General features: G+C 34.7%; 2 protein-coding genes across 3 annotated transcripts in view; one reads left to right on the top strand and one right to left on the bottom strand.

Annotated features, from left to right (window-relative positions):
• The window catches only part of LOC111054906, a 544055-nt gene that overhangs the window by 47593 nt on the left and 481827 nt on the right, over positions 1 to 14635 (top strand). The gene's annotated exons all lie outside the window — the stretch shown is intronic.
• LOC111056651 lies at positions 7270 to 8091 on the bottom strand. The gene has a single exon (XM_022344039.2). It carries the CDS (start codon positions 8089 to 8091, stop codon positions 7270 to 7272), a length of 822 nt encoding a protein of 273 aa, XP_022199731.2.

Raw genomic sequence — 14635 nt, 5'->3', positions numbered from 1 at the left:
GGAACTTGTTGATCCTCGACACACGCGTTCAATGCCAATTCGAAATCCAGATTGGATTATTGAGGCGCAAGAAGCACGTAAGAAGAAATAATGATGACACAAACATAACTGGAAAATAAAAATAAATATTGTCACATACCACTTATTTATTATTAAAACTTACATTAAAGTATTATTAAAGTAATACTTTATTAAAGTAAACTTACATTAAAGTAATGTACCTAGGTTTCATAATGGCCTAGGCTTACATTACTTTAATGTAAGTTTTAATAATAAATAAGTGGTATGTGACAATATTTGTTTTTATTTTCCATTATGGAGAAATACCACAACATCTCCTCAAACACAATCAATTATACAAACATAACTATTCTTCCTTTTCTCCTTTTATAGTAGTAGTTATGGTTTGTGTTCAATTCTATATTTGTGTCTTCAATTTTGCAAAATTTCAATATTTTCATTTTTAACAAAGTCATTTTTCATTGTTCATTGCACCGGTAAGGGCATTTGTGCAGAGAGAAAAAGAGAAAGAAACGAGTGAGAGCGAGGAGGAGAATGAGAAGATTTAGAACGGAAAGAGTGAGGAGAAGTGGATGGAAAAGAGGGAGAAGAAGAATAAGGGGAAAAGAAGGAGGAGAAGGTGAAGGAGGAATGAGAAAAAGATTAAAAAGAAGGAGGAGAAGGTGAAGAAGGAGGAATAGGAGAAGAAAGAGGAGAAGGTGAAGAAGGAGAACAAGAAGAGGAGAACAAGAAGAAGTAAGGCTTATTATTTCTCAAAATTCACGTAATATTGTTTGAAGACCATCAAAATATTTTATCGTCTTATCTGTCTCAACTTCCGCTGAAATATATATTTAAAATACATAGAAATATATTTTCAATTTTATTTATTTATCCATTACTATAATCTTTTTTGTTCTAATCTTTTCCATACTGTAATCATCTTGTTCAAAAGAACAATTTCATTCTTCCCAAACAGGTTCTGTAACCTATGGGTTATTTCCAATTATTTCATTTTATTTGTATATTTATTTATTACTGATTTATTGTTAATGCAAGTTTGATTTATTGTAAACTGTAGCCTATATATATTGCTATAATGCTAAAAATTCGATTTAGATTTGACTTGAATTGTACAATTGATTGTAGATTACAAAACTAATAATTTTTTCAATGTATTATTTTACGGAAATAAATTTTATTTGTTTTTTTTTTCAATTCAGAACCTGACAAGAACTTAGCTTATTTTTAAATTTACAAATGCCTGTTATGAAAGATTTTTCGTTACTCGCTCATTTACAAGGCCAAGAGTCATCAATATAAATAATTATTTTTGTATAACAGATTTATACATACTGTATAACAGTTATAGGCCTACTGATATAATAGAGAATCTAGCAATGATTTTGTTCAAATTGGTGTGAAATAGGTTGGAATGTTGCATTTCAAGATACGAGCAGCACTCATGAGAATAGCTTTGTCCCTTTTCTAGCATTCAATAACGTAGTAGCCAAATATACTTTGTCCTGTCTTGGTTGGAACGTGACTCATTGTTCCAGAACCAGAAATCATGAATGGAGACAGAGGTTTTTGTCATTTCTTTCTCCCTCCTTTTTGTTGCTCACTTGTAGCAATGGTCAATTGGGGGGGGGGGGAGACACTTCTAGACTTCCAATATGTCTTTACTCCTCCAAACGAACTCTCTCCAGCGCTGAATCTGTCATAGTGGGAAGTGGCGGAACTAAAATACGAAATTTCGGAGGTGTACAGTAGAATCTTAATTCCAGTATTTCCTAGTGGAGAGGCTCGCTCAAGGACACCTAAAGGATCAAAATTTCAAACAATTATAACTTGTGACGCAATGCTCAGATTTCATCGTACTACACTTCATTCTTCTCGGCTCGTCGAGGCGGTCCAAAATCATGCATCAAAAGTCAAATTCGGTCGTAAAATGAGAATTAAATGTTGAGTGTACTTAAGCCAATACACAAAATATGGCCAATTTCTATATTCAAAGCTATGTTTCTCTGTAACCCCTTATTATAGGAAATCATTTCTTGATCCAGAAATGTGCAATAGCATTTTTTCTTTCATCTGCTGTGAATGATTCATGAAAAAAATGTTCGTAAAGTGAGATTTGATTGTTGAGAAAAATCCGGAAATTGTAGATATTTGTCTCATATTAACGGTTTTGGCAGTTCTATGATATTCAAGAGTGATCCAAGTTTAATTTTAGGCAACTGAGCTAGTAGAGGATAAATTCATACAAAATTTATCCAATTGGAATCAATTGTGAGTTTCTATAATGTATTAGACTCGTTTTAGAAACTCTTGATCAACAGCAAAATCACGAAAAAATGTAAAAACTGTAATCGCCATTTTTAAAATCTTCTGTAACTTTCCAATTGTATTTGAATCGAAAGTATCATTTATTGGAGTGGTTTATTGAAGTGCATCTAACGGGTGATTCTCATAGAACATAATATCATGAACTTGTCATTGTGCGAAATATCAATGTGAGGACAATGTAGTTGGTGATGATGGTTGAGGCTGAAAATGAGGTGTTTTTCTACAATACAAGGAATATTGTTGTCAGGTGTACCTGGGAATCACTATAAGATAGAGCGCTTTACCTGATCTCAGATTGTAGAGCACTAAAATATGCGCAGAATGATTTTGAATAATACATCTAAATGGTAACAATCGGAAGATATTGTTGATCAAAAACTAAAATTCATCAAAATTGATTTTTTCTTCAAATTTCACTCATATTCGAAAAATCATAACTCAGTACTCATTGGAGATAAAGAGTTCCGAATGATCTCATTCTATTCAGAATTTTATAATTCAAAAAAAGGCGGTAGCAAATTTTTCTGTCCGATTACTAGGTTTGGCAGAAAGAGCTGAAAACTGAAAAATGAGCCGAAAATACGAGGTTTTTGGGTCACCCTGTATCCAGCACAAGGAAATTTTGCATGAAGAAATTGGTTCTGGACTTCCCTTATGTACCCAAATAATATATATAAAAATCAGAACTACAATATAAATTGCATGCATCAATGTATATAGTGACTGGACTAATATTCACAAGAAGCACATTGCTTCTGTTAAGTTGTCATTATCAAATACTGCTTATAATATCTGTTGAAGCAGGGTCATTCTATTGTAAGTAAGTAAGTTTTATTATTCTCAATAAGCTCAATACAAGAAAATGTAAAATACATGCATATAAAAGAAAAACAAAATTAACAAGTTTATAATATACATAACTGCATAGTAACGAATCAAACCAAATTTAATATTACTTATTGAGAAAAATACAATCCAGCACGTAAGATGCAACTTACGGACCGCTAGAGGGAGTCTAACACACTATTTTACTAAAGCAATAGAATGGACTGAAAAAAAAGAAAAAAGAGAGATAAAAAAAACATGTATGGGCTGTAATCAAAATAGGATATTAGTATTTAATTATTAAAGAGATGATGCTAATTAGAGAAAGCAAAAGAAAATCATTAAAAATGGAGATTCAAATTGTGTGAAAAGATTAATTTATTGATTTATGTTGCAAAAAAAAAAACGGTAAGAAGAGCAGGGAAAATACAAAAAAAAATAAAGAGGAGAAAAAATAAAAAGAAAAGCAAGATAACAGAATGCAAAGTTAACAGAATGGAAAGAAAAATAGACGGATTAAACAATAATTATGAACAAAAACTCTAGAGCTTCGGGAGTGAGTGACAAAAGCCAAATTTTAATTAATCTCTTAATCTTATTTCCACAATTACATGCAGCAATGGCATTCTTGACCTCAAGCGGCAAGGCATTATAAAATCTAGGTGCCAGGAAAATGAACGTTTTACGAAAAAGAGTGCAATTGGGTTTAGGACATCTGACTTGGGAAGCCGCAGTCCGCCTGGTCTGTCGAAGTGCGGTAACAGGCTGACAGTAATCAATTGTCACACCTCTATTTCCACTTATATTGAAGAACAATGACAAAACCTTGAATACATATAGGAACCTAACAGGCAAAATTCTAAGATGACAGAACAGTGGAAATGTATGATCATCAAACCTACTGCCCGTTATCAATCTTATAAAAGCTTTTTGAAGTTTAATAATTGGATCCTGGTTAGCGTAATAGGAGCTTCCCCAACATGTGATTCCATATTCAATTTTGGAATGTACAAATGAAAAATAAAGTTCCTTCATTACATTAAAATCGCACAAATATTTAATGCGATGGAAAATCATCAAATAGAACCTTAAAGACTTCTTTAGAGTTTCAATTTGTTGCCTCCAATTCAGATTTTCATCCAGTGAAAGACCCAAATATTTGATAGTCTTTGCTGGACTGATACTGGGACAGTCACAGCTAGAATAGGAACAAACCGGAGAGTGAAAGCGCAGTGGAGCAGGCAAGTCAGCACTTCCAGAGAGACTGAACATCATATAATTAGTTTTGGCTACATTAATTTTAAGTTTGTTACATGTAAACCATAGAGATATTTTGTTCAAGTCAGACTGCATTTTCTGATGTAAATCTTGAAGGTTATTACTTTTATATGAAAGAGCAGTGTCGTCCGCAAAAGCAGTTATCCGTCCATTCAATTCACCATTATACAAATCATTTACAAAAATTAAGAAGAGAATAGGGCCAAGAACCGAACCTTGCGGCACACCACAAGTTATGGGTAATACTTCACTTGCAACGTTTCTGATCCTTACATACTGTTTCCTACCCTGTAGGAAGGACTTAAACCAATCTAGTGGAATTCCCCTTACACCAGCACTCTCCAGCTTGCGGAACAGCAGACTATGATTAACTGTATCGAATGCTTTACTAATATCCAGGAAGATTCCCGCTGTTTTGCCACTACAGCCACTGTTTAATCCTGAATAGACATATTCCAAAAGATGCTGTAAGGCAATTTCTGTACAAAGATTTTCCCTGAAACCGAACTGGCAGGCCGAAAAAAAGTTGCAGCTATTGAGGAATGAAAGTAATCTAGTTTTTATAATTTTTTCAAATAGTTTTGACATGACTGGTAATAATGAGATGGGTCTGTAGTTTTCTTTACTGAGTTTATTTCCTTTTTTGAAGATGGGAACAACAGTAGCCGACTTCAGTATTTCAGGAAAACAACCAGATACCAACGACAAGTTAAACAAATATAAAAGAACTGAAGAAATAGAAGAAAAGTTATCTTTAAGGATTCTAGCAGTCACAACATCGTCACCCGAACTTTTACGAGTAGAAAGAGAGTCAACAAATGTTTTGAGTTCAACGAGTGTAACAGGGCTGAAAAAAATAGATTTATGGCTAGTTTTAATTCTGAAGGACTCTGAAGATTGTGCCTGAATATGGGTGGGTAAAGCAGGAAAAGAATCAGAAAGATTCTTAGGCATTTCAATAAAGTATTTATTCATTACGTCAGAAACTAGGCGGTTGTCATCAATTAAAATACCATTCTCTTGCAACACAATATCCGTATCTTTATTATTGTCTTTTACTAGCAAAAGTGTTTTTATTGTTTTCCATTTTTCTCGGGGGTTATGTTTTTGAATGAATAACTGTGAAGAGTAAAATAGAAGTTTGGCCTCTTTCACCCATACTTTTATTTTATCTTTCATATTTACGAATTTTCTTTTGAGGATCAAATTGTTTGGATCATTTTTATGCATCTTATGCAATTTGTCTCTTACATAAATGGCATTGGACAAACCAGGAGTCATCCAGGGCTTTAACATTTTTATGTTCTGTTTGTATTTAATATTTTTTTGTGATTCTACAATACAGTTATTTGAGATTTGATAAAAAATATCGAATGCTTTGTTAGTTTCGGGTTCTTCAAAGACAGGTTCCCAATTTTCATATTTTAATAAGGTACTCAAACGCTTGTGGTCCAATTTTTTAAATTCAGACTGCTGAATCCTTCTCTTCTCAATAACTATAGGCAAAATACAAGCCACCGCCCGGTGATCCGTGATTGGGGTTTCAATGACAGCAACTTTGTCAATGACAAAAAGATTTGAACGATATGATAAGTGGTCAATACAGGTTGAAGATGACCCCACTACCCTCGTCCCTATATCTATTAACTGCTGCATACCATTTCCATTGAGACAATTTAGATACGAATCACTATAAACATCCGAAACACTAACATTTAGGTTAACATCCCCTAGACAATATAAATCTGAGCTCCTGGTGGTAGCCAAGAATCTATCAAAACTGGCAATAAATGTATGCCGATCACCTAGGTGAAATCTGTACAAACCTAACACATTAAATAAATAATTCTTGTATTTACAAAAAAGTAACAGTGAGTCACAGTCAGCAATGCAACAATCCTTTTTAGTGGCAGTAATAGAAGAATGAACAAAGATCACAACACCGCCCGCCCTCGTCACAGAACCAGCAGCAGCAAAGCTTCCATATCCGACAATATTATATAAATTTAATTCATTCATATCCTGCAACCAGGCTTCACTTAAAATTATCATATGTGGCTTGGTTATTAAATTATTAATGTATGAAAGGAAGTTATCAAAATTAGTATTTAGGCTTCGGATGTTTTGATGAAAGAACAAAATACCAGAATCCGAATCAAAAAACTCATTCACTTCATCAATTGAGCTTAAAAGAGTCGTTTCAGAATTATTCATTCGCTAACTTTGAAGTTTAAATTAACTAGCATCAATCAACAATTGCACTCTTTTCCATAAATTTGATATAAATGGGGGAAAAATAAATGAATCTTTTGAACAAATGAAAATCAATTTGGCAAAAGCAGCTTCACCAGAACATAATATGAATAGAAGAAAACAGTTTAAACTAACATGATTGATAATAAACAACGATAGACCGCTACAAAAATCTGTTATCAATTCGACTGGGATAGCCATCACAATCATAACGGAGCTTGATAAAGCTCTGAACTGAGTGATAAAATTGTGTCACCAGTACTATGCTTTCCAATGCTGAAAATGTTATCATTACACAAAAATTGAGATAAACCAACTAGAGCACATCGCTTGACCCAATGTGCACAATTGGATTCATAACCTCTACGATATACTATTATCAAATAATATAAGTAATATAAAACGTTTGACCAACTAGAGAAATCAATTTTATATAGGAGAGAAAACAAACAATGAAAAATTAAACATTCCTTATTTCTACCCGAATAGCGAAAGCGAAATTTTTGCAATAAACGAAAGTCATTGATATTTTCCTCTAGTATTGAAACATTAAGAAAAAACAATTTACAGTCTTTCGAGATCACTCAACGACGATATTTTCACAATCGGTTTACCCTGCTCCTTCCTCATTAGTATCTTCCCGTTCTGCACCCACAGATAAGCGTAGTCATATTTCTTCTTAGCCTCCCTGGCAGCTGCAAAAATTATTCTCAGCGCCGGACTTAGACTCTCGTTGATGTAGACTACTGCCTGCTGCTGGAATCCAAGGTCCTGCGTCGATAAATTACGCTTAACCTTTCTCCTCGCCACCACCGAGAACTTGTCCTCTCTCCTGACAAATTTCACAATAATACCAGCAGGCCGATTGTCTCCTTTAGGTTTTCCCAGTCGATGGCAGACGTCAATTTTTTCTCTTGTTATATTAACATCAAGAGCATTACACACTCTCTTTACAGTTTCATACACATCCTCGTTTTTCGTCTCTGGTACTCCATAGATTTCAAGTGTATTGGAGCGTGTGTACTGTTCAGCATCTTCGAGCCGTGTCTCCAAGTCACAAACTTTCCTCTTAAGGCTTGCATTCTCTTTTTTCAAGTCCTCAATTAATCTAAGGCACTCATTTATTTTCAAAGTTTGATTAGTAATTGTATTAGTCTGGTCGTCAATCTTACTGTTTGCAAACTCGAAAGAAGCATTAAATTCCCTCTCCATTCGCTTCCTATCCTCTCTGGCCTCCTCTAGCATAAATATCACTTGTGATATGCTGGCATTGCCATCCTCAGCAGAAGACACAGCACTCATACTCTGCCTCCTCAACTTGGAACAAGGTGGGCATCTCCAAATCTGACCCTCGTTGACAATACATTCCACGTCTGCCTTGGTCATGTTAACACATTGAGGATGACTTAGTTTTTTACAATCACTACATGCAAGTTTGCTTCTAGTCGCCGGAATTGCAGCCTGGCATATTGTGCATGCAGATTTATCAGCCATATCAAACAATAAATTTTATGAAAGAACACGGTTTAATAGATAACAAATTAAAATATTATATGCGCCGAGAAAGCGAATAACTATGGAAAATAAATTTGAAATGAAATATACGGAAATCAGGGTAAATATGACAATAGAAGGTAGTTGAAAGGAAAATTGCGTCAAGAGGGCTATCGTGACGTCTTTATACGGATATTGAATGGGAAGCCCCTGAAACTGGAAGAGGAATACGACAGACAAAAGAAAGAAGGAAAGTGGATGCAAAGAATAGAAAAATTACGTGAATTATTGCGAAATAGAGAGTAAATAATAGAAAATAGCTTGAATAACTTTACGTGTAGAAGCTATCTCTTGTCGACCTGTAGAGTAGCGCAGCAACAGATAACAGAGCACTTGAAAACAACGTCCTATCGCTTCAGAATCCAGAACTCGACTATAGTTTTTGTTTTTTGTAGAATTGTTTTTCTATAGTTACAATAAAAAGGGTCATGGCTGAGGACCTGCTCTAGTCAGAAGCACTTGACTACTGACTATCCAAATTGATGAAATTCCCCTTTATTTCTGTAAAATACGGATATGTTGTGAAAGTGTTAACACTCTTGAATCAAAGTTGAATTTATACAATAAAGTATTTCACAGGTGGTAATCACCGTGAGTGAATGATACTATATAGAATATTTTTAATGACAGCTTTCTCTTCTGAACTCCCCGTTTACCCATGTATTTCCAATTATCCTAATATTCCATCAACCCAATGGGGTTGGTCCTAATTGATTATCATGTAGTTTTACTGTGATACTAGCGCGTCTGTGAAGTCAATTGTTCCAAAATTTCCCAAGTCAAAATTAACATATTTTTTCTAACGATTTATTGAGAAGTGATGAATCACCTTCAATTACAAAACAGCTGGATGGATCACTTAAAAATGAGCTATTTCAACCAGGAACATTTTTTCTGCAAATACAACAATGATAACATAAGGAAATAAGTGTAATTAATTAAATTGCCAGAAGATAGCAGCCTAAAAGGAAATGATAGGTGAACCGATGCTCACCTCGATCCTCCTGATATCTGAACTTTCATCATCTCTTGCCTTATTTACGACTTTAATAACGAGGACAAGAGTTGTATCTTATTCTAGCAATTCAAAATGAAGTGTATAGAATTAGATATCTGAATTGAAGCGCTTAATTATGTTCTAGAATACTTGAGCTTGAAGCTCGGAACTATCAAGTTCGCCTATCTTCAAGAAGTCTTCTCCGATCTTCTTACACTCCAACAAGTTCTACCACCTGTTGAAAACTCGAGAAGAAGCTCTAGAATTATGTGCCATGAAGTGGCAGTGGGGAAACTGCATATAAAACTGTGGGGTGCATATTATACCCGAGATACACTGAATATTTCATCCAGGGAGCAGAAAATATAGGTCAAGTTGACTGTGCCAGACCATCGAATGATACTAGCCGTATACGAATCGATAGAATTCCATTTGAAGAAACTTTAGGAGGAATTTCACTCTTTTAACCTCGATTGAAACTTGTGATGTGATGGAAATTCAATCAGTAAAGCTATTGACGACATTTTTGTGCTCATTTTCAACTCTATAAAGAAGGAGAAAGAAGAATTTTGAATGTCCTCTAAGCAGCTAAAAATACAATCAGGATTAGCTAAATTTGGAAGTTAAAATTGAATTCTGGTTATATCTTAGAAAATATATATAAAAAAAACTTTTCTTTCCATTTTTCAGCAACATTATCTTTTCAACTTAATTAGTGTAATATGCTGATGCTGAACATACTCAAGTGATTTCTCATAGTTGATGAGAAAGGACCATTTGACCAAATTTCAGAAGGTACTCACTTGATTCGATTTCGGTCGAAATGTCTGACAGAGTAGCAAGGAGTGAGGTCATTAAAAATTTTAACAAAGACTCAAAGACTCAAATGCTGTAAATATCGTGCAAGTCCCGATTACATAGGTAATGAGATTGACCTTATAAATTGAATTAAAACGTTTACCATTTAACCAAATCTTACATTTTATAATGAATCTCACTGGATGCACTTTGTGCTTAGCTCCTTACATAAGGATTGATTCAAGTTGAATAGCTATTTATTTATGAAGACATTGAGAAATGAAATAATAAGTTTTATAATATTGGATATCAGATGAAATTGCCTGATCTCCAATTTAATAACATTGGCCATTTCTATTTTTGCCTATATTATTAAATGGGGATTCTTCAAAACTCACTTTTCTTCATTTTTCATCAACACAATCTTTTCAAATTGACGAGTGTTCAATTTATTCTGATGTAGTTCGGATCATCACTATAACTATTTCGTATATTCTTAATACATTCAATTATTGGATCCGTATCGCTTTTGATCCGTATATTGTAATACATTCCGCACATTCCGGACATTACAAGATACGGAAAACGAAGCCGTGGCTATAGTGCGATTCTTTTTCCTACCATCAGCAACTTTCAAATGCTAATTTTAATTATGAGCATTTATGTTATTCATGAGGAACTCCAAAATATATATTCTAGGAACAGTTGAAATAAATCTCACTGTAGGAATAGGTTGAAGAATTAGTGTGGCAATTCTGTGCGAAGCAGGGCACACTGCCGCTTAATAACATTAATGACGAATGAGCACATGTAGTAGGGATGATGTGTGTTTTCAGCCCGATGCTTCCTCATTCTCTTCCAGGCGCATTTTTCTAAGCATCCATCATTGCTCAGGGTGTGTATAAAGCTCACAAAAGTTGATAGACGAGACGGGATACGACTTGGATACCCCAGCGATGAAACGGGTATGGTTGATAGAACAAGTGAGAGAGAGAGCTAGTAAAAGAGACGTCTTCGCCTAGAGGAAAGTGTGGAAATGGAGAAAATCGCATTTCCCATACCCCTCTCATACCATCATACACCTCGCGCAAGAACTTGATTATATACATATATATAGCTCCACGCCGCAGCTTGTCATCTTTTCTCTTCAAGATGGGTGTCGACTTAAAATTACATTTTTCCCCCAAGCCCATACACCCACACACGCTCGACGTTCTGAGATACTGTAATTCGTCAGTAACTTACATGCCATGGCGATGGATATTGCTCAAACCAGGAAAGTTGCTAGCTCGCATTATATTGAGAGATCATTCTCTTCACTCATAATCGTCATTCTCTTCACTTGACGTCATAATCGTTATGAACAAAATAGTCCAGGCAACGAATGCTCAAAAACAGGTACATATAGGGAAAGTTTGGAACACAATTTTAGACCCCGCAGCTCTTTTAAGGATAGTAAGGGGGTAAACATATCAAAATTGTATCTAAATTTATCTAGCTTCATTTTTGCTCAGTTAGTCATGTCGCTGAAATGCTTTGTTACCAAGATACATGCGTATAAGCCGGAAATGGAAAGAAGCAACTTTCAAACCACCTTCATCCTTCAAGCACAAGGGAATGGGATAAGAACTTTCGATATGCCCACCTTCTAAAGAATCCAAACAAAGCTGCGAAGTCAAAAAGTGTTCCAAACGTTCCCTCCAAATTTCTCAGTTATTGCTGTTAAACTGAAAATTCTACACTCAATAATATAACGGATGCAACAATCGTAGGGAGATGAGTAAAATAATGTAACAAAACATTAAATTGATGAGAATATGATGCTCTGAAAGCTTTTGTATAGCACAAATTCCGTTAATCAATCGTTAAAAAGTTATAAGGCCGAAACGATTAAAAATCGAAGCCGGAAGCGTTTTTCTCCAGAATGTGACACCTTCGTGAGCTCATATGAAAAAACTAGAAAAGATATGAGAAAATGTTACGGAAGAAACGTGAAGGTTTATCTGTAAGCTTCAATTTTGTAATCGACATGAATTTTTGAAAGACGCAAATTGTTCGAGACATGAGCAAAAACCAAAATATTGTACTTTCAAACCACCATGGGGCTAGGAGTGAGGACTTTTGATATGTTTACACCCTTCCTATCCTTGAAAGAGCCGTGGGGTCAAAAATTGTGCTCCAAACTTTTCCCTCTATGATCTTTCGTTGACTGGACTAGAAATGATCAACAAGTTATATTAATTGAATAGCTGGAAATAGCGAGCAAGAATAGGAAGCGGGAATAGGAAGAATACGAAATAGCGAGCAGAAGTAGTGAGCAAGAGATGTTTTGTTTCATTTTTTTCAGAACTGAAGATGATGATGATGGAGTTGAAACACTCAAAATACATCTATAATGTAACTAGTGACACACTGGGTTGGAGAACTCGCTCATGAACTGTTGTATGAAAGGGCATCATTGGAATATTACTCTACAAAAATTACTCTGCCGCTACAACAATTTTGTCCCTCATATCAATTCAAATTTATTTCTTTAAATGAGTTGGTAGTCATGTGATACTTGATTTCAAAAAAAAGAATTCGTTCAATAAAGGAAAAAATTGGTTCATGAATGTACAAATTTTGAATTACACTAATGATGCATCATCACATCTGAACTACTGAACTGATTAACTTAAAATTTTGATATAGATTCTTGACCTTCTAGTCGTGATCCTGGGTCCCGATATCACTCATGTACTAATAAACTTGCAATTTTACAATTTTGGGAAATTTTTAAGATTCTGAATCTACCAAGAATGCTTATAGGTAATAGGCCTATTTTCAATCATGTTAATAAACAAAATTCAATTTGATCATTGGAACGAATTAATTCAATTTGTCATTCAGTCACCAATTGCTATCAGACACGGCATTTACCAAGTGATTCTATGGCATAATTGGTAGCAAGCCCCAGCTCGCGTGACTTATGAACTAGAGATTGTGGGTCGGAGACCAATTTTTTTTTCTTTTTGAAAGAATAATTAATAATATTATTCTATTATTTCATGTTTCCTGGACATAAGAAGATTACATTTTAAAACACGAAATGCATTTAATTTCTGGTCAAAAGCACGGGTTACCTGCTGGTCATATATAACTGGTTATTGAAGTTTAATTGTATACACATAATTCTTTGGGCAGGGAAAAATGAATCATTCAAGAGCGATGATGGAACTCAATGGAGTTCAATCAGTGCATTTCTGTAGAATGATTCAAATCTCAACACATTGCTCTGATTCGTTGATGAATATTCATTGATGAGACAGGGGTGATATCCGTCAGCAACAATCCACAAAGGTGCTGAAGTGCCAACAAGTGGAAAGGATGTATGAGAAAGAGAAAGGCGATAAATTGACAGAGAGAAGATAAATTATTATAGTTAAGTGTTGGAAAGAGAAGGGGGATGGTGTGAGATAGAAGGAAGATGCTTTGATTGGTTTTGCTTATCTTGTTGATGAGGAAGGCGGAATCCCCAAATATTGAACCGATGGAGAAGTGATGACGGCAGTTTGACTAGCATAAAATTAGGCCAGTTTCACACGGCAGAGTCCTTGCTCCTGGAAGATCATATTTCATATTTTGCAGCTCTCCTGTACTTTTACATGGGGATCTTACGAATAAGCCGACAGATCTAACAACTACGCCAACGTTTGCTCAAAGTATGACTCATCACTTTTTCTCAAAGTCTAACTTCCTTAAAAATATAGATAGAAGATTTCTGATTTCGGATTTGGATTCAGCGACCCCAAATTCTTTAAAGCGTAAGTCCCATTTTCAAAAATACCCAAAAACAAGGGAGTTATAGCTGTTTTTAATATAGCTTTCCATTATCATATGATTATATAGTAAACGTACTGAGATAATACTCCTGCCTCACAAAGGGACAGGCAAAGGTTTCAAGAAGGTTTTGAATACCTGAGAAGTTTTAACATAAACATTTTCAATTTTTAAAAGTTCTAGTTTTCCAAAAAAATATTGAACTATGAAAAGATGAATCCAAATATGAAATCATAAATCATCTCCACTCATCACCCAATAAAATAGGAGGAAAAGGAATGTTGTACAGTAAAATTCACTAAATTTCAGTTGTCATTCAACAATCCAATTTATCAGGTTCAAATCGTTGAATATCACTTTAAATTACCAGCAATTATTGACTATTTCCTTTTAACTTCCATCCAACTTTTGGCGACTTCATTCCGGTCCTTGTAGATGTCAAGACTTTTATCCCAAAGAGCAGGTCGGTTGCAAACTGCAGTAATCAACAGCTCCACATCAAACTCAGACATTGCGTGATGACAGGTGTCAAAGTCAAGTCAAGTAAACAACTGACAAGTCAACAAGTGTCAACTGGAGAAGTGAGTGAGCAAGCACAGTGCTGCCATAATGTGAAAAGCATAACCATAGTACCAACTATTCTAAATTATTGTACTGTATTTCGTGAAGCCATGCTTTGTTAAAACCAGTTACTCAGAAAGCGTTTTTTTGTTGTTCGATGTTTTGTCGTCCTTATGGATTCTGTTGAAGCAAACCTAATGT

Source organism: Nilaparvata lugens, chromosome 2 (genome assembly GCF_014356525.2).
Source record: "Nilaparvata lugens isolate BPH chromosome 2, ASM1435652v1, whole genome shotgun sequence".
Classification (NCBI taxonomy): Eukaryota; Metazoa; Arthropoda; class Insecta; order Hemiptera; family Delphacidae; genus Nilaparvata; species Nilaparvata lugens.
Note: the sequence above shows the minus strand (reverse complement) of the source record. Positions and strands in the feature narration are given on the sequence as shown.